Source organism: Heterodontus francisci, chromosome 39, assembly GCF_036365525.1.
Source record: "Heterodontus francisci isolate sHetFra1 chromosome 39, sHetFra1.hap1, whole genome shotgun sequence".
Classification (NCBI taxonomy): Eukaryota; Metazoa; Chordata; class Chondrichthyes; order Heterodontiformes; family Heterodontidae; genus Heterodontus; species Heterodontus francisci.
This window is the reverse complement of record NC_090409.1, coordinates 16,059,331-16,084,924: the sequence shown is the minus strand read 5'-3', so window position 1 is coordinate 16,084,924 and position 25,594 is coordinate 16,059,331. Positions and strand designations below refer to the sequence as shown.

The window sequence follows — 25,594 nt, the reverse complement described above, 5'->3', positions numbered from 1 at the left end:
GAATGATTTTGAAAGGAAATTGGATGAACACTTGAGGGAAACAAATCTGCAAGGCGACGGGGATAGAATCAGGAGATGGGACAGATTGGTTTGCTCTACAGCGAGCCAGCATGGACACGACGGTCCGAATGGCCTCCTTCTGTACAGTTATGACACTGAACCTTTTAAAATCATTGATTAGGCTTCAGATGACGTTCTGCACTGTTATTGACATCACATTTTGACAAAGATACTGTGGTCTTGTAGAGTTTGCCCAGGTTTTCTAAAATGGTGTCAAGGGTGCAGCATCGTCATGTCTTATTATTTTCTAACGAGAAAAGGATTAAGGGAAGATTTGATGGAGGTGCTCAAAATCTTGAATGCTTTGATAATGTATATGAGGGGAACCTCGATCCACTGACAGAAGTTTCAGCAACCATAGAACAGCCATTTAAGGTGATTGACAAAAGAACCAGAAGCCCAGAAGCGATATGAGTAGCATGTTTTTACACAAAGATCTGTTGTGATTTTTTAAAAATTATTATTCATTCATGGATGTGAGCGTCGCTGTCTCGGCCAGCATTTATTGCCCATCCCTAATTGCCCTTGAGAGGGTGGTGGCGAACTGCCTTCTTGAACTGCTGCAGTCCATGTGAGGTAGGTACACCCACAGTGCTGTTTGCAGGGAGTTCCAGGATCTTGACCCAGCGACAGTGAAGGAACGGCGATATAGTTCCAAGTCAGGATGGTGTATTACTTGGAGGAGAACTTGCAGGTGGTGGCATTCCCATGCATCTGCTGCCCTTGTCCTTCTAGTTGGTAGAGGTCGCGGGTTTGGAATGTGCTGTCTAAGGAGCCTTGGTGCATTGCTGCAGTGCATCTTGTAGATGGTACACACTGCTGCCACTGTGCAGCGAGTGAATGTTTATAAGTGGGATGTCAATCAAGCGGGCTGCTTTGTCCTGGATGGTGTCGAGCATCTTAAGTGTTGTTGGTGTTGCACCCATCCAGGCAAACGGAGAGTATTCCATCACACTCCTGACTTGTGCTTTGTAGATGGTGGACAGGATTTGGGGAGTCAGGATGTGAACTAGTCGCCGCAGGATTACTAGCCTCTGACCTGCTCTTGTAGCAACGGTATTTATATGGCTACTCCAGTTCAGTTTCTGGTCAATGGTAGCCCCTAGGATGTTGTAAGTGGGGGATTCAGCGATGGTAATGCCGTTGATTGTCAAGGGGAGATGGTTAGATTCTCTCTTGTTGGAGATTGTCATTGCCTGTCACTTGTGTGGCGCAAATGGCACTTGCCACTTATCAGACCAAACCTGGATATTGTCCAGGTCCTGCTGCTTTTGTACACGGACTGCTTCAGTATCTGAGGAGTCACGAATGGTGCTGAACATTGTGTAAGTATGAGCAAACATCCCCACTTCTGACCTTATTATTGAACGAAGGTCATTGATGAAGCAGCTGAAGATGGTTGGGCCTAGGACAGTACAATGAGGAACTCCTGCAGTGATATCCTGGAGCTCAGATGATTGACCTCCAACAACCACAACCATCTTCCTTTGTGATAGGTATGCCTCCAACCAACAGAGAGCTTTTCTTCGATTCACATTGATCTGAAATACGCTGCATGAAACACTTGTGGAAGGGGAATGAGCAAATGAATGGGATTAATTGGCTAGCTGTACCAAACATATGGCACGAACACGATAGCTAGAATAGTCTCATTCTCTTCTGTATTATCCGAAATGTCCCTTGCCTTAATAAATAGGGAACAGAATGGGCGAAAGATCAAAGTGATCAAGGGTGTAGGTGATCAAATCATGAAAAGCACAGCTCAGTGAAACAATTAAACATGTTATCAAAGCATTAGGATTTGTCGGAGGATAAAATTCAAAAGCAGTAGAAATTAACTTAAGCGTGTATTGGTCTCCAGTCAGGCCAAAATTAGTTTACTGCACATTTTCGTGATATGTAGCTCCATTAACTTAGGAGAACAGCGCAAGCCACTTGATAGGAGCTTTACCAACTTACATGTGACCCTGAAACATGTACACAGATATTAGGACAGATGATGAAATACATGATTTAAATAGATTCTTAAAGAAGGAGAGAGAGTTAGAAATGGAGAGTAAGAGTTAGAGAGGGGTCGAAAGGCAATGATGTTTCTTGTGGGATCAGTTGGTGGGAATATTCCAGAATTTAGGGCCTTCAGAAAATCACAGCCACCTCTGTAGGACATATTAATTCGGGGATGTGTTTGAGGTCAGAACTGCAGGGGAGCAGTTCTTGAGACGAGGCCAAGGAGGAATTTAAGAACACGGATGTGATTTTTTTAAAAAACTGAGACTTTGCTGCACGAAGAAGAAATGTATCACAGGAGTGATGGTGAATGGGACGGTGCGAGTTAGGGCACAGAACGCAGAGATTTCGACGTGCTCAAATTTATGGAGGTGTGGGACGTGGGAAGCTGGCTAGCAGTGCATTGGAATAATCATGCTTAGATGTATCAAAGGCATTAAAGTAGGATTCAGCAGCAGATGAGCTGAGATAGGGGTGGGCACAGGCAATATTACAATGGTAGAAGTAAGCAGTCTTGGTGATGGCACCGATAGGTGGTGTGAACCTCATTTCGCAGTCAAATACGGCACCAATTTTGTAAAGAATCTGGCTCAGCTTCAGACAATTGACAGGGAGAGGGGTATATTAGATTAGATTAGATTAGAGATACAGCACTGAAACAGGCCCACCGAGTCTGTGCCGAACATCAACCACCCATTTATACTAATCCGATACTAATCCCATATTCCTACCAAACATCCCCACCTGTCCCGATATTTCCCGACCACCTACCTATACGAGTGACAATTTAAAATGGCCAATTTACCTATCAACCTGCGAGTCTTTTGGCTTGTGGGAGGAAACAGGAGCACCCGGAGAAAACCCACGCAGACACAGGGAGAACTTGCAAACTCCACACATGCAGTACCCGGAATCGAACCCGGGTCTCTGGAGCTGTGAGGCTGCGGTGCTAACCACTGCGTCACTGTACCGCCCAAACCAGCAGAGAGCTTTTCAATATTAGGGAACAAATGTGCAGCAGAGACTGGAGACAACGGCTTCGTGTTCTCAATGATTATTTTCCGATGCCAGAACTGAGAGATTCTTTAAAAGATAAAAGATTTTGAGGCGAACGAATAGATGTCTTTAAAACTATGAATTTGTTGGAAAGGATAGATATGGGGAGAATTATTCCACTTGTGGTCGAATCCAAAACGGAAGAAAATAAGAACAAGACAGCCTCATTATACATTCAGTGGGAAGATAAGGAGAAACTTCGTTCCTCACAGAATGGCTAGAATGTGGGATTTCCACAAAGTGCTCGACACAAATAGCTTAATTGCTTTCGAAGGGAAAGTACACGAGTACATGAGGAAAAAGGAATAGTAAGATATTCTGAAATGCTGAACTGAGGCAGCGAAAATGGGAGGAATTTCCTGTGCCGCATAAAGAGCAGCAGAGATGAGATGGGTCGAGCAATCTATCTCTGAGATGCATATACTATATAATGTAATCCAGTAAACTGCAACTCAGTTTATGACGAGCTTCTTTCAGTGAAAGCAGAAAGAAATTGCTGCAATAAATAGCTTAATTGAGTCTTTACAGAAGAGTTGAGATGAAAGCTAATTTTCCTGATTCAAAGGAAAATGTTGCAACTGTCATTCAGAAATAATGCTTTGCTGCACCCCTGCTTGAGTCTCTGGATGGACCAGATAGTCTTGGTATAATTCATCTAATGGAAGTTTGGGGTTACATATTACATTCATGAACTGGAGAATCTGGTACCCACCGCTGGGCTGTTATCAGTAGTTTTTATTATTAATTAATTGAATACATAATGTCACTGGATATTTTACTACACTCTTGAATTGTTCTCTGAATTTGGACTGAGTCACCCCATAAATAAATGTGTTTGTGCAGCAACTTAAACTCAGAAGCATATATCCGATTCTTTCAAAGATGTGCAACGAATTATTGTAATATTTCGGATCTATTCCTGCAATGCTATAATATAAGAAATTTATAACATATGGTGACCACAGAAGTATGAAGCTTCCAGATATGGTGAAGAGTAAAATCACAGACCTCCTTCTGCTCTCCATCTCTGTGTCACCGTGCTTCTGATCTTTGCTCTGACCCCTCAATCCATCACGGATTTGACTGACTACTAAAATGTATCTGACTGTTAGAGCGTTCAGCAACAAAATTAAAGCAAATGGGATCAATGGTGTTAACGCCTTATCAAACCAGTCAAAGACCACCCATCTGGGCTCAATATAATAGCTTGGCTTCATATTGCAGAACCATGGTACATTGTCGATGACCACTCCAGGTTCACGTGTAAAGTAGATGGGTATATTTTTGAAACAGAACAGAATGCAGGTTGTTGCTAAAATCACAGTGGCAATTTTCACAGTGCAATATTTTGTTTTCAGCTTCTGGCAACAAATGGCAACAAATCGATCAGAGGAGAAAGTGACCGTGAACCACACAGAACAGTCTGAGGCTACACAAAGCAGGAAACTGTTAACAGTACACACAGGGGTGATGTGCAGAAAAGATCGCTGGAAATAATAAAGATTTATCTGATATAATATGACATCAGTGATAATGACCAATAGATCTGCTGTTGCCATGGCCACCAGATAGCGAGTGGTGCAAATGGAGAGTCTGCACTTTCCCCAGGACAGGATCGAAAGCGCCAGTAAATTAACTGTAAGTGAAAGGAAGTTGAAAATTACTGATCATAAAATACGCTGTGTCTGAGCCCGGACAGTAAGGCCTATATTTTAGCACACAATAACAGGTAGGCTGAGGTAAGGTCAATAGCTAACATGTTAAAATCTCAATCCTGACCTCAACTCTGTCATGTTTAACAGAGGTGGGACAAGGGGAGGAGCGAAACACGTCCTGGGAGGCGAGTTGACAATTCAAATATTTTGTTGAAGCTAGCCGCCTCTGATATCACCAGGTCATGGGTTTTACTGTGGCCAGGAGGTTTTCACCAGTCTCAGGAATACTAGCAACTGAAGGAAGGCCAGGACAAACGTCATTCAGAGAAATGCAGATCTGAGGAAAATTATGACATGTTGGAAGCACTGAAATAGAGGTGGAACCAGAAAACAAATGCAAAATCAAGGGAGATCCTTGGAGAACAGAATAAAACCCCCCAAAAAATGTCGGGATGGAGGAACATAGGAACACAGGAAGTAGAATCATATATATGCCATTCGACCCGTCGATCCTGCCCCACCATTCGAACATATCATGGCTGATCATCTACCTCCAAGCCATTTTTCCACATGATCCGCATATCCCTTGATGTCGTTCGTATCCAAATATCAATCGATTTCTGTCTTGAACATGCTCAATGATTGAGTTTCCAGAACCCTCTTGGATCGCGACTTCCGAAGATTTACCACCCTCTGAGTAAATAAATTCCTCCTCAACTCAGTCTTAAATGTCCTGCTCCTTATTCTGAGACTGGGTCCCCTAGTTAACAATCTAGGGGAAACATCTATCCACATCTACCCTGTCACCACTCATTCTTTGAAGCTCCAGCAAATGCAGGCCCAGTTTCTGCAATCTCTTTTCATAAGACAGTTTCGCCATCCACGGGATTAGTCTGGTGAAACTCCATTGTACTCTCTCTAAGGAAAGTATACCCTTACTTAGATGGAGATCAAAGCTGCACACAATACTCCAGGTGCGGTTTTACCAAGTCTCCATACAATTGAAGCAAGACATAGTTGCTCTTCAACTCAAATCCCACTGCAATCCAACCCAACGTGCCATTTGTTTTCCTAATTGTTTGCTGCACCTGCATGTGAGCTTTGAGTGACTCAAGAACAAGGACACCCAGGTTCTTTTGGACATCAACACTTCCCAATCTCCTACCATTTAAGAAATACTTGCCTTTCTGTGTTTTTGGACCAAAGTGGATCACTTCACATTTATTCACATTATATTCTATCTGCCATGTTCTTGCCCATTCACTTAGCCTGTCCAAGTCCCTTTGAAGCCTCTTTGCATCCTCCTCACAAATTACATTCCCATCTAGTTTCGTGTCATCAGCCAGTTTAGAAATAGTACATTTTCTCCCTGTATTCAATTCATTTATATCGATTGTGTATGGCTGTGGCCCAAGCACTGATCCTTGCGGTACTAGTAATAGCCTGAAATGCTGAGAATGCCCCGTTCATTTATACTCTTTGCTTTCCTCCTGTTAACCAATTCTCAATCTATAGCAGTGTATTTTCCCCAATCCCATGTGCTCTAATTTTGTTCACTAACCTCCGGTGTGGGACCTTACCAAAAGTATTCTGAAAGTCCAAATAAACCAAGTCCCCGGTTCTCTTTTATGGTACAAGTAACCTCCTAAAAACTCCAACAGGTATGTCAAACATGATTTCCGTAAATCCATTTTGACTCTGCTCAATCATATCATTATTTGCTACGTGTCCAGTTATGACATCCTTCATAATAGATTCAAACATTTTCCCTGTTACTGACGCCAAAATAACAGATTTGTAGTTCTCCATTTTTTTTCTCGCTCACATCTTCAGTAGTGGAGTGACGTTTGCTACTTTCCCATCTGCAGGAGCCCTTCCACAAGACATAAACTTTTGAAAGATAACCACTAATACATCAATTATCTCTGTAGCCGTCTCCTTCAAAACTCTGGGATGTAGCTCATCTTGGTCCAGGAAATTTGTTAACTTTCAAAACAAATATTTTTCGAGTACCACCTCTTTTTCAATACGAATTTCTCTCAGTTCCTCATTTTCACAAGTTCCTTGGATCACTAGTATTTGTGGGACATTTCCTGTATCCTTCTCCTTGAAGACAGACACAAACTAATTTTTAGTCTCTCCACCTTTTCCCAATTCTGCAGCACAAATTCTCCTGTCTCTGTCTATAATGAACCCACATTTGTCCTTGCTAATCTTTTCTTTTTCACATACCTAAGGAAGTTTTTACAGTCCACCTTAATGTTTCTGTCTAGCTTGCATTCATTTTCTATTTTCCCTTTCTGTATCACTCCCTTGGTCCTCCTTTGTTCCTTTCTAAATTGCTCGCAATCTTCGGGTTTACCACATTTTATGGCGACCTTATCAGACACATTCTTTGATCCAGTGGAAACTTTAATTTCTATTGTTAGCCACGGTTGATTCACCTTTCCTGTTGTTTATTCTTCTGTGTCTTGGAGAAATGTATATTTGTTGCAAACCGTGTACAACTTCTTTGAATAATTGTCATTGCCTGTCTACTGTCAAATTATTTTATCAATTTTCACAATCTGCCATAGCCAAATTGCCCCTCATACCTTTATAGTTTCCTTTGTTCATATTTAAGACTCAGATTTCAGAATGAACTATATCTCTTTCAAACGTAATGTCAAAGACTATCATATTGTGGTCACTATTTGCCAATGGCTTCTTTGCAGCAAGGTTCGGAATTAGTCCTTTCTCACTACATAATACTAAATCTAAAATAGCCCAATCTCCACTTGGTTCCTCAACATACTGTTCCAGAACCATCTCGTACACATTCCAGGAAGTCATCCTCCACAGCAGCAGTGCTGTTTGGGTTTATCCAGCCTGTGCAGAATTAGAAGACGACCATTGTTACTCCATTGCCCATGTCACATGCACCTCTAATTTCTTGATTTATGCCGTGTCCAACCTTATCACTACTGTTTGGTGGCCTATAAAGTATTCACACTAATGTCTGCTACCCTTTGCTGTTTCTTAGCTTCACCCAAACTCGATACGTACAAACCTGAGAATGTGAAGGGATACTGGCCAAGCAATGAACTCTGTGAAAGCAGAAACTAAACTGTCAAATAAGGTGAATAGTGCATGATCACAGAATTACAGGTTCACAGAATTGTTACGACACAGAAGCAGGCACATCGTGTCTGCACCAGCTATCCAAATGAGTAACTCACTCCATGCCATCCCCCCACTTTCTCTCCATAAACACAGCACATTCTTCCTTTTAAGATAACAACTACATTCTTTTACAATGCATTGATTCAACCCGCCTCCACCGCACTTTCAGTCTGTATGTTCCAGATCCTAACCACTCGCTGCATGAAAAAGTGTTTCCTCATGTCTTCTTTTTCCAATTACCTTAATACCATTCCCTCTCATTTCTGATCCTTTTACGAATGGGAGCAGCTTTTCCCAATCTGCTCTGTCCAGACACCTCATAATTTTGAATACCTCTATTAAATCTCCTTCTAGCCCTCTCTTCTAAAAGGGAAATAGCCCCAACTTCCCCAATCTATCTTCGGAAGTGAAGTTCCTTCTCTCTGGAGCCATTCTTGTGAAACCTTTCTGCACTCTCTCCAATACCTTCACAACTTTCCTGCAATGTGGCGCCCAGAACTGGACACAGTGCTCCAGTTGAGGCTGAGTCAGTGTTGTGTACAAATTTAACACAACGTCCTTGCTCTTGGATTCTTTGTCCCTATTAATAAAGCCTATAATGTTGTATGCTTTATTAACCACACTGTCAGCTTGCCCTTCCACCTTCAAAGATTTATGCGCAGATAAACTTAGGTCCCTCTGCTCCTGCACTCTCTTTAGAATTGTACCCTTTATTCTATATTGTCTTTCCATCTTCCTTCTACCAAAATGAATTACATCACACGTCTCTGCATTAAATGTCATCTGCCACTTTCTGCCATTCCACTAGTCATCACTGATTGGCTGCCCATATCACAGTGACGATTAGACATTATCAGTCAGAGAGCAAAACTGGAGACCAGCTACCATAGGGGCTCATATATCTTCAAATGCTATTGGTACTTACCAGGAACACCAATGACAGCAATGACCATGTAATATATTTTATCAATAATGATGAATGTTTCGAGCATTTTTTTTTTGTAAGAAGCGATCTATCCCTTGCTGCAACAGGCAATCTTTCTGAAATAAAGTCTCTGTCAATAAATTCCCAGTACCTTTAATTTATCCCTTGCTGGATCTCCATAGGGACAGTAAAGTTGCAACATCGTTTTAAATTTAACAAACAAATTGAGATAGTCCTGTCCCTTTTGTGATAGACTATATTTAATGCTGAGATTTAATTCGAAAACACAAAAGAACAGACTGAGGGCAACTAATTGCCCACAACAGTGCGTCATTTGTGCCTCTGGATTGCAGAATTAAATTAATACAACATCTCAAATTATGCTATAACAGAAAATTGAATGTTAAGTCATCCTCTTTAATGAAATCATATCATGGAGTTCATGTGCATAGATCTTTGAAGTTGGCAGAATTTATTGATGAAATAGTTAACAAGGCATATGAAATCTTGGGCTTCATAAATAGATGATTGTACAAAGGTAGGGCGGTTTTGCTGGACATTTATAATGCTCTCGTCAGGCCACAACTGGAGAACTGTGCCAATTTCTGATGACCGCAATTTGGGGAGGGTGTCAGGTGGCTTGGAAGGGTGCAGAGGCCTTTATCACAAGTTTAGGTTGGAGATGGTGGGGTTGTTCCCCTGAGGACAAAGGAGATAGAGGGCAGATTTTATGGAGGTGCACACGATCATGACAGTTTTGGTTAGGTTAGATCAAACATCTGTTCCTGATAGCTGATGTTATAGGGGCTAGGGGGCACAGATTTAAGGTTTTGGGCACGAGATGGAGGAGCAGTGGGGCCGGGGTGTGGGGGCGGGGGAATCGCAGAGAGTGCTGATGACCTGGAACTCGCTGCCTCTGTGGGTGATGGAAGCACAAGCAATGACTAATTTAAAAATGAAGTTGGATGTGCAATAGAATGAAGATAAACGTGCAAGGATACGGGGATAGGGTGGGGGAACAGGATTGACTCGATTACTCTACAGAGAGCTAGCATGGATTTGATAGATCGAATGACTTCTATCTATGCCGTTATGACTCTATTATTCCAAAAAAGAAACTCAAACCAATGCGTGACCTGAAATTAATTCATCCTCAATTTAACAAGGCAACTCAAACTAATAAAACACACAATCTATTAAAGACCTCCAACTAACACCGCCCTCAAACTTTTACAGCAGCTCGAACCAATACAGTTCCTCAACCAAATAAAGAAACACAAACTAATTCATCGCAAAAGAGCACCAGACTATGGAGTCAGAAGTGCACCATTTATGCCCAAAGCCTATTCCATAATTCAATGTGGTTCCGCCTGATCTGTGAGCTAACACATTCCCTCGTTTTTGCTCCATGTGCCTGACACCGTTGGTTAACAAATTCCCATTGATGTCAGATTTAAAAACTCATTTTAAAAGTGTCATTTGAGAAAGAGAGTTCTAAAGTTCTACCATGCTTCACATGTAGACATAGTTCCCAACTTCACTTCTGAATGCTCTGGCGCTAATTTCTAGTCCATCTCTCCTATTCATGGACACACTAACCACTGGAAATTGTTTCCCCCTTTTTGCTTGTTTTATTCATTCTTCGGATGTGAGCACCACTGGCAAGAACAACATATATTGCTTATCCCTCATTACCCTTGAGAATTTGTTAGAGAGGGGCATTTTTAAACTACAGCAGTCCACGTGGTGTTGCTATACCCACAGTGCTGTTAGGGAGAGATTTCCATGGTTTTGACCCAGTGTCAGTGAGGCAACTGTGATGTATTTCCAAGTCAGGATGGTGTGTGGCTCGGAGTGTAACTTACAAGCGGTGGTGTTCCCTTGCGCCTGCAGCCCTTGACCTTCTAGGTGGTCCAGGTCACCGTTCGGAATGTACTGTCAAAGGAGCATTGGCCGCTGTGAATTTTATAAAAGTAACCTTTGTTGCCATCGAGCATCAGTGGTGGACGGAGTGAACATTGAAGCTGATGGACAGGATGCTTTTTCCTGGAGGATTTCATGCTTCTTAAAGTTTGTTGGAGCTGCACACATCCAGGCAAGTGAAGATTATTCCATGAGACTCCTGACTCATGTTATGAAGGTTCTTCTATTTGTTTTTTTTTAACAGTGAGGATACGTGTTTTAGAATTGTGGACATGAACTCATTCCTTTGACCTTGGACTTTATTTTGTAAAGAGTTCACTGGAAGGACAATTGAGGTCTTTCTTGAAAACAACATTTAATAGAAATCACATGCCGTCAGCTCAATAAACAAATGAAACTTTGGTTACCTGGAGAGGATGTTTACAGAGAAGTGACATGTCAGGATGTATGCGGGTCAAGAGGTTTTGACTTGCTCTTTCGGGTTTTGCTTCTGAGATATTGTTTTAGTCCAGTTGGGATGTGAACCGTGTTTGAAAGCATTTGGCGATCATCTTGCCAAGAGAGAAAATCCCAGCTTATCTTTTTCTCTACGTCTTTGAGAAGACCCTGCACATCCAGCGTGTAATAACTGAAATTCCCATGCCCATTTCTACTGGAAAGTCTACCAGACTATTTATTGACATCTCCAGAGCAAAATGCTCCAGCAAAGATCCTTATTACCCGTCTCTATATCCCAGGACGCCAGAGCAAAAGGGACAACTGACATCTTCCATAGCTTCTCTTTTTTTCCTCAAAAATTAGTAAGTATTTGGCCAAAGTATTTTGTGACTTTTTTTTGTAAAAGCACTCTGCATGGAGATTTCGTTTATGTTTTCAGTGTATGTGAGAGGTTGTGTGTGGGGTATTTAAAAAGGGAAAATTCACATTTCAATCTGTGTGTTAATGATTTGCTTCATTACTGTTTAAGTCTTGTTTTATAATAAACTGATAATTTTGTTGTTTATTTTAAAATAAAAGTTGGTGTATTTCATTCTGCGATAAAGGGTAGAGCATATAATTGGCCATATTGGCAACTGGATAAACATTTAAATATATGCTGTGACCGGTGGAAAGTGGAACTAGAATGGACAGTGCACTCCTTCCACCTCGGTCGCAACATTTAATTGTAGACGATGTGTAGGATTATCCAAAGCTCCTGACATGCAATTTTAAGTGGGGTAATAATAATTGAAAAGAGGAAAATGGAAAATCAAGCTTCTTGTGCATAAGAATAAAGTTTACACTACCGGAATGCCATTGCCAGTTGCTACGACCTTTCTGGGGACAGAGGATGTTTCCCTGAGTGATTTGACATACTTAACCAATGCTAAGCTGAAGGAAATGGCAGGAATGCTGGCACTAGAGTTAGGAAACAGTGGCTAAGAGCACAAGAACTCAAGAACGCAATACATAGGAGCAGAAGTGTGCTATATGGCAAATCCAGCCTGCTCTGCCATTCAAGACGATCATGGCTGACCTTGTACTTCAATTCCACTTTGCTGCCCGCTTCCCATACCCTTTGATTCCCTGCCAGACCAACAATCTATCTTTCTTCGTTTTCTTTGGCCTCCTTGTCGCGAGAGACAATGGGTAAGCGGCTGGAGGTAGTCAGTGGTTTGTGAGGCAGCACCTGGAGTGGCTATGAAGGCCAATTATAGAGTGACAGACTATTCCACAGGCGCTGCAGATAAAATTGGTTGTCGGGGCTGTTACACAGTTGGCTCTCTCCTTGCGCTTCTGTCTTTTTTCCTACCAACTGCTAAGTATCTTCGACTCGCCACTCTTTAGCCCCGCCTTTACAGCTGTCCACCAGCTCTGGCGATCACTGGCAACTGACTCCCACGACCTGCGGTCAATGTCACAGGACTTCATATCGCGTTTGCAGATGTCTTTAAAGCAGAGACATGGACGGCCAGTGGGCTTGATACCAGTGGTGAGCTCGCTGTACAATGTGTGCTTGGAGATTCTGCCATCTTCCATGCAGCTCACATGGCCAAGCCATCTCAAGCGCCGCTGGCTCAGTCGGGTGTATATATGCTGGGGATGTTGATGCCTCGAGGATTTATACATTGCAGATAGGGTCCTGCCACCTGATGCCAGGGACTCTCCGGAGGCAGCAAAGATGGAATGAATTGAGACGTCGCTCTTGGCTGGCATACATTGTCCAAGCCTCGCTGCCAACGAGCAAGGTATTGAGGACACAGGCTTGATACGGTCGGACTTTTGTGTTCAGTGTCAGTGCGCCATATTCTCACACTCATGTAGTCAGTCTGGACACAGCAGTGGACGCCTTTCCCATGCGCTTGTTGATTTCTGCATCGAGACACAGGTTACTGGTGATAGTTGAGCTCAAGTAGGTGAATTCCTGAACCACTTCCAGAGCGTGGTCTCCGATATTGAAGGATGGAGCATATCTGACGTCCTGCCCATGATTTTCGTTTTCTTGAGGCTGACGGTTCGTTCAAATTCGTTGCAGGCAGCCGCAATGCCGTCGATGAGTCTCTGCAGACACTCTTCTGTGTGAGATGTTAATGCAGCATCGTCAGCAAAGAGGGGTTCCCTGATGAGGACTTTCCGTACTTTGGTCTTGGCTCTTAGACGGAAAGGTTGAACAACTTGCCATCTGATCTTGTGTGAAGGAAAATTCCTTCTTCCAAAGACTTGAGTGCATGTGAGAGCAGCAGTGAGATGAAGATCCCAGACAGTGAACACCGCCCTGTTTCACGCCACTCAGGATGGGAAAGGGGTTTGATGAATTGGAAGGATAGATGAGAATGGACAGAGACTGCTTGAGTTGAGTACCTATCACAGCCTCTGCATCACCAACTCGTTCTTTAATTCGAGACACTGTCACCAGGTTTCATGGAGGCACCAAGATCATATCGTTGCTACCAGCTGGACCTCATCGTCACAAGGCAAGCCTCTATAAACAGTATCCAAGTCACACGCAGCATCCACAGTGCGGGTTATGACACCGACCACTGCCCGGTGTGCAGCAAAGTTAGACTGTGCTGAATTTTGCCTTTCATATTGTCATGGAATGAGGTGATGATAAAGATTAACTTTGGTGGACATCCGATCTTTTCCAGTAGTCTGAAGACCCCACGTCTGCTGACGAGGTCCAAGGCTTTGGTGATATCTATGAAAGCAACGTAGAGGGGAATCTGTTGTTCATGGCATTTCTCCTGTAGCTGGTGCAGGGAGAACAGCACGTCAATGGTGGATCTCTCTGCTCAAATGCCACACAGTGCCTCAGGGTAGACACGCGCAACCAGCTTCTGGAGTCTGTTTAAAGTGACTCACGCAAAGACTTTCCCCACTATGCTGAGCAGGGAGATTCCACGGTAGTTGTTGCAGTCACCTCGGTCACCCTTGTTCTTACAGAGGGTGATGATATTGGCATCACACATGTCCTGTGGTACCGCCTCCTCATCCCAGCACAGGCAAAGCAGTTCATGGAGTACTGAGAGTATAGCAGGCTTGGCACTCTTGATTATTTCAGGGGCAAAGCCGTCCTTTCCAGGTGGCTTTTCCACTCGCTAGAGAATCGATGGCATCACTGAGTTCCGATTTTGTTGGCTGTTCGTCCAGCTCATCCATGGTTGGCAGAGACTGGGCTGCGTTGAGGGTTGTCTCTGTGACAACATTTTCCCTGGAGTACAGTTCTAGATAGTGCTCCACCCAGCGTTCCATTTGCTCGCATGTTGGTCAGTGATCATGCCCCCTGATTTTGACTTGAGGGGGGCAATCTTCCTGATGGTTGGCCCAAAGGCTCTCTTAATACCATCATACATCCCTCTGATGTTTCATGTGTCGGAAGCCAGCTGAATACGACTGCATAGATGTTGCCAGTAGTCATTTGCACAGCGTCTGGCTGTTCTTTGTCTAGCACTTCTGGCTACTTTAAGTGCTACGGATGTTAACTCGCGAGGGGCTTTCTTGTAGTTCAACAGTGCAATGCGCTTAGTGGCTATGACAGGTTCCAGCTCTTCAAAGTGAGATTGAAACCAGTCTGCATTCTGCTTCTCACGTTGGTCATAGGTAGTCATTGCTGAGTCATAGATGGCGTCCCTGATGTGGGCCCATTTGGTCTCTGCATCCCCTATCGGAGTGTTTTGAAGTTTTTTTTCAAATAAATTTAGAAACCGATGTAACAGCTGTGGACGAGAAATTCCATTAGTGTTGATGCGTGGGCGGCACTGGTGCTTAGAGTGATGCAGCTTCTTTGGTTTGAATCTCACTTTGCTGCACACCAGGGAGTGGTCGGTGTCGCAGCCCGCACTTTGGATTCTGCGTTTGATTTGAATACTGTTTAAAGAGGCTTGCCTTGTGACGATGAGGTCCAGCTGGTGCCAACGACGTGATCTTGGTGCCTGCATGAAACCTGGTGACAGGGTCTCGAATTAAAGAACGAGTTGCTGATGCAGAGGTTGTGATAGGTACACAACTCAACCAGTCTCTGTCCATTCTCATCTATCCTTCCAATGCAATAGCGCCCAAGGCAGGAGGGCCATGAATCATGGCCTGACCCAACCCTGGCATTAAAGTCCCCCAGTAGGAACAAACGTTCGGTATTAGGGATGCTACTAATGATACTATGGAGTTCCTCATAGAACTGGTCTTTAACTTCAGGTGGGGAGCAGAGTGTTGGAGCATAGATGCTGAGTAGGTGTACTGGACCAGAGGCGGAGAGCAGTCGGATGGACAGTATGCGTTATGAGCCATTTGAAGGTGACTATCATGCTGAGCAAAGAGTTTCTGATGGCGAAGCACACTCCATATTGTCTTGGTTCTTCATGATCTCTACCCTGCCAGCGGAAGGTGTAATCTTGCTCACTTAGAGATCCGCTCGCAGGGAAGCGTGTCTTCATATGTGCTGCATTGTCCACATTGAGTCTATTGAGCTCGTTGTTAATGATGGCGGTATTCTGAGAGTCGTCGATTTGTGTAAGAACTTCCGACAGGCCAGGACGCATAGTTGTGACGTTCCAACTTGCAAAGCAAAGGGCTGGTACATTATTTCCTTTTTTTGTCGTGCTGTCAGTGCGGTGTTACAGTCCACGTGTCAGGCAATGACCCAGAGCTCAAAGCACTCATTGAAGCAGGTGGACTGTGGCGGGACAGAACCTTACTGATGGGGTCTGCCGGGCTTGAGGCTGGCAAAAGCTATCCAGTGAGATGCGATGAATTCTTCCACCACACAATGGCAACCCGTGGCGCCCAATCTCTACGTCAATTGAGCTGTACGTATAATCCGTAACTGCTGCCTTCCATGTTGTTTTGGGTCGCTGTGAGGCGACAATGATGTGACCTTACCATGGCGCAGGCCTGGGCGGATGTATGGAGGTTGTGAGTTGCCCACGTGTCAAAGCCCCCTCTCGGCCTTCCGAATGTGGTCCAAAGGAGTGCAGAGCACGACGTTTGGCACCGGTATGGCTGCAGGAACTGCAGGAAACATGCCAAAGGTGACACACGACCCCCTTAGGGGTTCTGCTCCCGATTTTCTGTTAGGGTTTGCTCCCTCAGACTTGGTCTCTCCAGAGACGCTCACAAGACAATGGGGTTGTCAGCTCTTATCCCTGAACAGGGGCCCTGACCAGCAAACTGTGCGATTTAATGCAGGGAGAGGAAACGGGTATGGGAAGCAAGGGGAGGGCGTGCGAGTGGAATGCCAGGGGGAAGGTGTGCAAGGAAGGGGGACGGGGTGGGGGAAGGAGGTGCAAGGGGAAGGCAGTGAAGGCAAAGGGGTGCGGGAGGTGTGAAGGACGGGGGTGGGGGAAGAGTTGCGAGGGGGAAGCGGGTTCTGGAGGAGGCAGTGCAGAGGGGAGGGGGAAGGTGATGCAGGGGAGGAGGGGGTGGGGGAAGGGGTGCGTGGGCGTTGGGGGTGCAGAGGGGAGTTGGAGGGAGGCGTCTGGTGGGGATCGAAACCCTGGTGAGCGGGTCAGCCCACATCCTGCACAGCCTCCTTGATGTCCGTGTCCTCCAGGCTGACGTGGCCCTCGTGGTCGCCATCCAGCTCACAGTGGAACTTCTTTACAGGCTCACAGTAGTAACAGCAGAACAGTGACCAAGGCCGGATTGAGGCCCTGAGCCTCGACGACTGCCTTATGAGCACCCGGGCCACCTGTTCCTCCCCGTCGAGCTCCCAATAGTTATTTTACAGTTGTATAAAGCACTGGTTACACCACATTTAGAGTAACAATATATGTATCCCAGCCTTAAATATATTAAATGATGGAGCATCAACACCCCTCTGGGCTACAGAATTGAATGCTTCACAACCCTTTGAGCGAAGCAATTTCTCCTCATCTCAATCCTGAATGATCCTGAGACTGTGTCTCCGTGTTCCAGATTCCCTTTCCAGTGGGAACAGTCTCTCAGCTTCTACCCTCTCAAGCCCTTTCAGAATCTTCTAAGTGTCAGTTAGATCACCTTTCATTCTTCTAAACTCCAGACAATATAGGCCCAATTTATTCAGCCTCTTCATCCCAGGTTTCAATTTAGTAAAATAAAAGCAAAATTGCTGGAAAATGCTCAGCAGGTCTGGCAGCATCTGTGGAGAGAGACACAGAGTTCACATTTCAGTTGAGTGACCTTTCATCAGAACTGGCAAAGGTTAGAAATTTAATAGGTTTTAAGCAAATAAAGTGGTGGTGAGGCAAAAAAGAACACAAAGGAAATTGTTGCTATGACATAAGGTCACAGAGGATAATTGACAAGGAGGTCATGGGGCAAAGGCAAAGAGTATGTTAATAGTGTGGTGAAAGAGATTGTGTTAGTGCAGATGGGGTATAAATTACAGAATAACGAAATCCCTAAACAACACCTCGAACATGGATAAAAACAGAGGGCAGGCACATGGTAACAAAAAATGATGAAACAAACTGAAACAAAATGAAATAAAAATTAAAAATAAAAAGCAACACTAAAAATAAAAGGGGGTAGAAGTCACGCCCTGAAATGATTGAACTCAAAGTTCAGTCCGGCAGGCTGTCATGTGCCTAATCCTTAAATGTGATGTTGTTGCTCGAGCATGCGCTGATCTTCACTGGAACATTGCAGCAAACCCAGAATTAAAACGTGGACATGAGAGCAGGGTGGAGGGTTGCTCAAATGGCAAGCAACAGGAAGCTGGGGGTCACGCTTTCGGAATGAGCGGAGCTGTTCAGCAAAGCGGTCATCCAATCTGCGTTTGGTCTGCCCAATGTAGAGGAGACCACATTGTGAGCAGCGAATACTACATTGAAAGAAGTACAAGTAAATCGCTGCTTCACCTGAAAGGAGAGTGTGGGGCCCTGTATCATGAGGAGATAGGCGGTAAAAGTGCAGCTATTACACCTTGTGAGGTGAGAAGGGGACGAGGTGGTGGGGCAATGGAGGAGTGGACCAAGGTGTCTTGGAGGAAACGATCCCTTCTGAATACTGACAGGGGAAGGGAGGGGAAAATGCGTTTGGTAGTGGCATCACGCAAAACATGGCAGAAATGGTGAAGAATGATCCTTTTGATGTGAAGGCTGCTGGGGTGGAAAGTGAGGACAAGGGGGACCCTGCCGTGGTTCTGGGAGGGCGGGGAAGTGGTGAGGGCAGAGATGCGGGAAATGAGCCAGACAGGGTTGAGGGCTATGTCAACCGTAATGGGAGGGAATCCTCGTCTAAGAACAAATCAAGAAATATCAGAAGCGTTATTGTGGAAGTATGAATCATCAGAGCAGATGCATCGGAATCAGAAAAATTGTGAGAATGGAATGGCGTCCTTACAGGAGGCAGGGTGTCAAGATATGCAATCGAAGTAGCTATGGGAGTCAGTGGGCTTATGATGAATATTAGGAGGCAGCCTATCCCCAGAAATGGAGACAGAGAAGTCGAGGAAGGGAGGGATGCGTCGGAGATGGGCTTTGTAAAGGTTAGGGAAGAGTGGAAATTGGAAGCAAAGTTGGTAGGAATACCCAAGACACAGATAATATGTGCTCTGCGTGCAACTTGAAGTATCATTTTGCGGCGAACTAGAATCATAGAACGTTTATGGCACAGAAAGAGGTCACTTGGCCCAACGTGTCTGTGCTGGTCACCTACTCTAATCCCACCTTCCAGCAATTGGTCCGTCGTCCTGCAGATTACGGCACTTGAGGTGCATATCCTGACTCATTTTGAATGAGTTGAGAGTATCTGCCTCAACACTCTTCTCAGGAAGTGAGGTCCAGACCCCCACCACCCTCTGGGTGAAAAAGCGTCTCCTCATCTCCCCTCTAATTTTTCTCCCAATCACTTTAAATCTATGTCCTCTCCTTATTGACCTCTCTGCTAAGGCGAATAGATGATTCAACATCTACAAGTTGCACTAAAGCAACGCACCAAGGCTCCTCCGACAGCGACTTCCAAATTCGTGACCTCTACCAGCGAGAAGGACAAGGGCAACAGATGCATGGGAGCACCACCACCTGCAATTCCCCTCCAAGTCACACACCATCCTGACTTGGAACTATATCGCCGTCCCTTCACTGTCGCTGGGTCAAAATCCTGGAAATCCCTTCCAAACAGCACTTTGGGTGTACCCACCTCCCATGGACTGCAGAGGTTCAAGAAGGCAGCTAACCACCACCTTCTCAACGGCGATTTGGGATGGGTAATAAATGCTGGCCACATCTCATGAAGGAAAAAAAACTCCATTCCCTCCAGGCCCCTCAAAATGTACATTTCAATCTGATCTCCCCTCAGCTTTCTCTGTGCAAAACGAAATGACAAATGACAAAGTGAATTATGTGGAAGTGGGTGAAGATAATGATGAATTGAAGCACGTTATGCTGATCACAAAGGGTTTTAGTCTGTGATGAATCTGTTAGTGACAGACTTTTTAAATGTGTATTCTGAGATACTGTTTGCACTTATACGTAATGTGGGAACATTCGTTTAACACGTTATCTTGATTCACTAGACAGCGAGCCTTGTTGCAATGTTAAGCCATACAAAATTCCCTATGCTTTATGATTGGCGAAGAGAACACCTTGAGTCAATATAGAGCGCAGCAACACAATGTAAAATAGCTGGAATAGCCGTTGTATAAGTAGTATTGTAGTGCATAATTGGAGACTTTTTCTGTTGAGTAAACCTTTTAAAAGGCTCATGACACTTTTCATGGAACATTAAAAGGACAATTACTTTTGGAAATTCAGTTGGCCTGCAGTTTACCCAATCAGGATATTATTGTATCGCCTTAACCGAACCCAGTGTTTCTCATCACATTGTTAAACATTTATAATGGCACCAGCTGAGAAGAAACAAGGGCAGAAAACAGATTGACCAAAATGTATCAAGACAATTTGTTCATTCTATATTTCAAAAGTTAATAATTCTGATAACAGCTGAAAGTGTCGTTGATAAAGTGCATATGAGGCTAATTGAAGTGATTATTAAGATGTGTGAAATCTGTGAACGCGATTGAAGAACACTGCCATGTCCTATCATCAGCCTTTCATTGGTACATGACTTAATGAGGTAGTTTCTGTGGATTATATAGGCATGGAACACAGACAGAAATAGTGTCATCCTACAATTTAGAGATCTGGTGACCAGATTCAATCCTTCCACAACGATACATAGTTAAAGAAAAATGGTTATTATCGAAGGAAGCATGGGTAAATAGATAAGCCATTCCTAGACTTGAAACATGGAACAGTTTCTGACTGATAACTGAGGTGTTGCCAGTGATTATTGCCGAGACATGAGTGTAAACAAAGAAAAAATCATGATCAAAACCGCAGTTAAAAGTCCATTTAACAATCGACTTTGTTCAAAGAAGCATGTAGTGATCGATGAAATGCTGCATTTTATTATTGTTGATCAACCGCACTGGCATGGACTGTTCATTCAAAGAATTCACCCCAGTTCGTTTAAGCATACAATTCCTATCAACTAATCGATGAGCGAAATCCCAAATCGCCTTCTCTTCTGTGCAACATTAACTCTCCTCTATCAAGAGCTATAATTAATTCTACTTTCCTCAAAGTTGAGTCTTATTTACATGCAGGGATTCAGAACTTCATCAAGCTTGATTTTCTGGAGCTAATTCTGAGACCACTGAGGATAGTATGTGGTTTTGGGTAGAAGCTGAGAATAGTAGGTGGGATGGGGAGGATCTCGGTATGTAGTGTAAATGAGGGATGACCTGAGGACAATAGGTGGCAAGGAACTAAAAAAAATTAAATAAAAACAAAAAGTGCTTGAAATACGCAGCTGGTCTGGCAGCATCTCAGGCGAGAGAAGCAGAGTTAACGTTTCAATTCTGTGACCTTTCATCAGAACTGAAAATTTAAGTGAGTTTTTGAGGAGGTAAAGGTTACAGATGAGAGTGGGGACTGGCTGAAGATATCAGGTTTGCTGGCGAGGAACTGAGGACACCGGATGAGGAAGGCGAGAAGCTGTGGGGTTTAGGTGGGGTGGAATGGAGCTGCTGATATTAGCTGGGGATGGTGTGGAACTGTGGATGTTAGATGGTTTGAGAAGGGGAGGGGATGTTAGCTGGTGTTGGGAGGAGTTAAAAACATATGTGATTTGGGAAGGAGCAGATGTTCATTGGTAGACTGGCGAAGGGCTGAGGATATCCATTGGGCTGTGCGGGCACTGAGGATATTGGGTTCGGGGAAAAGAGCTGGAAATCCTAGACCAGAGATTATTTTGTGATGGGGAGAAGCAGAGGATATTGTTTAGGGGTGGGTAGGGATGAGGACATTTTTGGGGGTGGCGAGAAAATTATAATGGCTTTCTGTGGTGGTGGACGATTTGCCAACACGTACAGTTCGAATTCTGGCTATGTCTAGAGTTTATATGTCGCGTGGTCCGATGATTTACATGCTAGGTTGTTCCAGTAAATAACATTAGTGATAATATAAGGTCATGTCATACTCTTCTGGTCTTCCCTAAATACAGGTGACATGCCAGAGGATTGGAAAATTGAAATAAAATGTGACACTCTTGTTCAGGAAAAGATATCACGCCATTCACAGTAACAACAACCGGTCAGTTTTACATCAGTGGTGGGTGCAATTTAACAGACAATGGTCAGGGAAAAAAATAATAATAACTTGGAGAGGTTTTTATGAAGGAGACCCAGCTCGCATTTCGAAAAGTTAGGTCGTGTTTCGCACATTTAATTGAAGTTTGTTTTTTTGTCATGAAGTAATTGGTTGAAGCTTGATAAGGGGAATATAATAAATGCATTCTTTTTGGGATAAGGAAAGGCCATGTAAGAACATAGTGAGGAGGGGTCGAAGGATTTTCCTCTTTTTCCTCTCCTTGTTTGATCAAAGCAGGTTCAATTTTCTGATAATGAGGATGCACTGACCAATTCAGTTGTTTTGTTACTTACTTGCTTCAATCATAGCAAGAACCAATCGGACACTTCCTGAGTTAACAAAGAAAGAGATTGCCTTCATTGTTCCTAAAGAAAACTGAAAAAAATAACAAACAATGAGCCAAATTTCACTCATGCACGGACACTGGATACTTTTGCACGCACAAATTGGTTATATAGTGGGGAAAGATAAATTGGTTGAGTCAGGCACCAAAAAATGTACACTGTCTGTGGAGTTTGGTGATTCGGCGGCTTTTGGCTGAATTCAGTGATCCTGAGTCCTTTAGTTTGAAGAGACAGATTACCAGTTCGGTGGGTTTCCTGGAGTCAGCGATGCAGTTGATTTCCTCCAATGGGGTTGCTGATTGCAATCGACGTATGCAAAGATGGTCAGTCAGCAGGGAGGATTTGAAAGCTTTAAAGCTGTAATGGAGAGAGAGAGAGAAAGCGAGACAGACCCAATTGAGTCTGAACGTGTCAGATTTCAGTTGCTTCTCCTCTCTCCATTGCAGAATAGTCACAAGCTTAAAACCATAGATGGAGAGGGGCTTTACACAGGACAGTCACTTCATCATCGAACGTGGTATTTAGAAGTACAAAGAACAAAGAACAAAGAAAATTACAGCACAGGAACAGGCCCTTCGGCCCTCCAAGCCTGCGCCGATCCAGATCCTCTCTCTAAACATGTCGCCTATTTTCTAAGGTTCTGTATCTCTTTTCTTCCTGCCCATTCATGTATCTGTCTAGATACATCTTAAAAGACTCCATCGTGCCCGCATCTACCACCTCCGCTGGCAATGCATTCCAGGTGCCCACCACCCTCTGCGTAAAGAACTTTCCACGCATATCCCCCCTAAACTTTTCCCCTTTCACTTTGAACTCGTGTCCTCTAGTAATTGAAACCCCCACTCTGGGAAAAAGCCTCTTGCTATCCACCCTGTCTATACCTCTCATGATTTTGTACACCTCATTCAGGTCCCCCCTCAACCTCCGTCTTTCTAATGAAAATAATCCTAATCTGCTCAACCTCTCTTCATAGCTAGCGCCCTCCATACCAGGCAACATCCTGGTGAACCTCCTCTGCACCCTCTCCAAAGCATCCACATCCTTTTGATAATGTGGCGACCAGAACTGTACGCAGTATTCCAAATGTGGCCGAACCAAAGTCCTATACAACTGTAACATGACCTGCCAACTCTTGTACTCAATGCCCCGTCCGATGAAGGAAAGCATGCCGTATGCCTTCTTCACCACTCTATTTACCTGCGTTGCCACCTTCAGGGAACAGTGGACCTGAACACCCAAATCTCTCTGGACATCAATTTTCCCCAGGACTTTTCCATTTACTGTATAGTTCACTCTTGAATTGGATCTTCCAAAATGCATCACCTCGCATTTGCCCTGATTGAACTCCATCTGCCATTTCTCTGCCCAACTCTCCAATCTATCTATATTCTGCTGTATTTTCTGACAGTCCCCTTCACTATCTGCTACTCCACCAATCTTAGTGTCGTCTGCAAATTTGCTAATCAGTCCACCTATACTTTCCTCCAAATCATTAATGTATATCACAAACAACAGTGGTCCCAGCACGGATCCCTGTGGAACACCACTGGTCACACGTCTCCATTTTGAGAAACTCCCTTCTACTGCTACTCTCTGTCTCCTGTTGCCCAGCCAGTTCTTTATCCATCTAGCTGGTGCACCTTGGACCCCAAGCGCCTTCACTTTTCTCCATCAGCCTGCCATGGGGAACTTTATCAAACGCCTTACTGAAGTCCATGTATATGACATCGACAGCCCTTCCCTCATCAATCAACTTTGTCACTTCCTCAAAGAATTCTATTAAGTTGGTAAGACATGACCTTCCCTGCACAAAACCATGTTGCCTATCACTGATGAGCCCATTTTCTTCCAAATGGGAATAGATCCTATCCCTCAGTATCTTCTCCAGCAGCTTCCCTACCACTGACGTCAGGCTCACCGGTCTATAATTACCTGGATTATCCCTGCTACCCTTCTTAAACAAGGGGACAGCATTAGCAATTCTCCAGTCCTCCGGGACCTCACCCGTGTTTAAGGATGCTGCAAAGATATCTGTTAAGGCCCCAGCTATTTCCTCTCTCACTTCCCTCAGTAACCTGGGATAGATCCCATCCGGACCTGGGGACTTGTCCACCTTAATGCCCTTTAGAATACCCAGCACTTCCTCCATCCCTATGCCGACTTGACCTAGAGTAATCAAACATCTGTTCCTAACCTCAACATCCGTCATGTCCCTCTCCTCGGTGAATACCGATGCAAAGTACTTGTTTAGAATCTCACCCATTTTCTCTGAGTCCAAGCATAACATTCCTCCTTTGTCCTTTAGTGGGCCAATCCTTTCTCTAGTTACCCTCTTTCTCCTTATATATGAATAAAAGGCTTTGGGATTTTCCTTAACCCTGTTTGCTAAAGATATTTCATGACCCCTTTTAGCCCTCTTAATTCCTCGTTTCAGATTGGTCCTACATTCCCGATATTCTTTCAAAGCTTCGTCTTTCATCAGCCGCCTAGACCTTATGTATGCTTCCTTTTTCCTCTTAGCTAGTCTCACAATTTCACCTGTCATCCATGGTTCCCTAATCTTGCCATTTCTATCCCTCATTTTCACAGGAACATGTCTCTCCTGCACGCTAATCAACCTCTCTTTAAAAGCCTCCCACATATCACATGTGGATTTACCTTCAAACAGCTGCTCCCAATCTACATTTCCCAGCTCCTGCCGAATTTTGGTGTAGTTGGCCTTCCCCCAATTTAGCACTCTCCCTTTTGGTCCACTCTCGTCTTTGTCCATGAGTATTTTAAAGCTTACGGAATTGTGATCACTATTCCCAAAGTAGTCCCCTACTGAAACTTCAACAACCTGGCCGGGCTCATTCCCCAACACCAGGTCCAGTATGGCCCCTTCCCGAGTTGGACTATTTACATACTGCTCTAGAAAACCCTCCTGGATGCTCCTTACAAATTCTGCTCCATCTGGACCTCTAACACTAAGCGAATCCCAGTCAATGTTGGGAAAATTAAAATCTCCTATCACCACCACCCTGTTGCTCCTACATCTTTCCTTAATCTGTTTACATATTTGTACCTCTATCTCACGCTCGCTGTTGGGAGGCCTGTAGTACAGCCCCAACATTGTTACCGCACCCTTCCTATTTCTGAGTTCTGTCCATATTGCCTCACTGCTCGAGTCCTCCATAGTGCCCTCCTTCAGCACAGCTGTGATATCCTCTTTGACCAGTAATGCAACTCCTCCACCCCTTTTACCTCCCTCTCTATCCCGCCTGAAGCATCGATATCCTGGGATATTCAGTTGCCAATCATGCCCTTCCCTCAACCAAGTCTCAGTAATAGCAATAACATCATACTCCCAGGTAC

General features: G+C 44.2%; 1 protein-coding gene across 1 annotated transcript; it reads right to left on the bottom strand.

The window, feature by feature from the left end:
- Positions 1–2,430: 2,430 nt before the first annotated feature.
- LOC137352812 (probable G-protein coupled receptor 139) lies at positions 2,431–8,932 on the bottom strand. The gene is made up of 3 exons (XM_068018668.1): positions 8,866–8,932; positions 3,891–4,759; positions 2,431–2,661 (listed from the first exon to the last, which is right to left on the bottom strand). Exons 1-3 carry the CDS (start codon positions 8,930–8,932, stop codon positions 2,431–2,433), a joined length of 1,167 nt encoding a protein of 388 aa, XP_067874769.1.
- Between the last annotated feature and the right edge of the window lie 16,662 nt (positions 8,933–25,594).

Bases quoted from the DNA above. Each gene is read 5' to 3' on its own strand.
- LOC137352812 (XM_068018668.1), bottom strand. From the start codon at position 8,932: ATGCTCGAAACATTCATCATTATTGATAAAATATATTACATGGTCATT. The intron at 4,760-8,865 runs GTAAGTACCAAT...TTTCACTTACAG, and splicing joins TGCTGTCATTGGTGTTCCTG to TTAATTTACTGGCGCTTTCG. The intron at 2,662-3,890 runs GTGACATTATGT...AATTGTCTGAAG, and splicing joins AGAGTGTAGTAAAATATCCA to CTGAGCCAGATTCTTTACAA.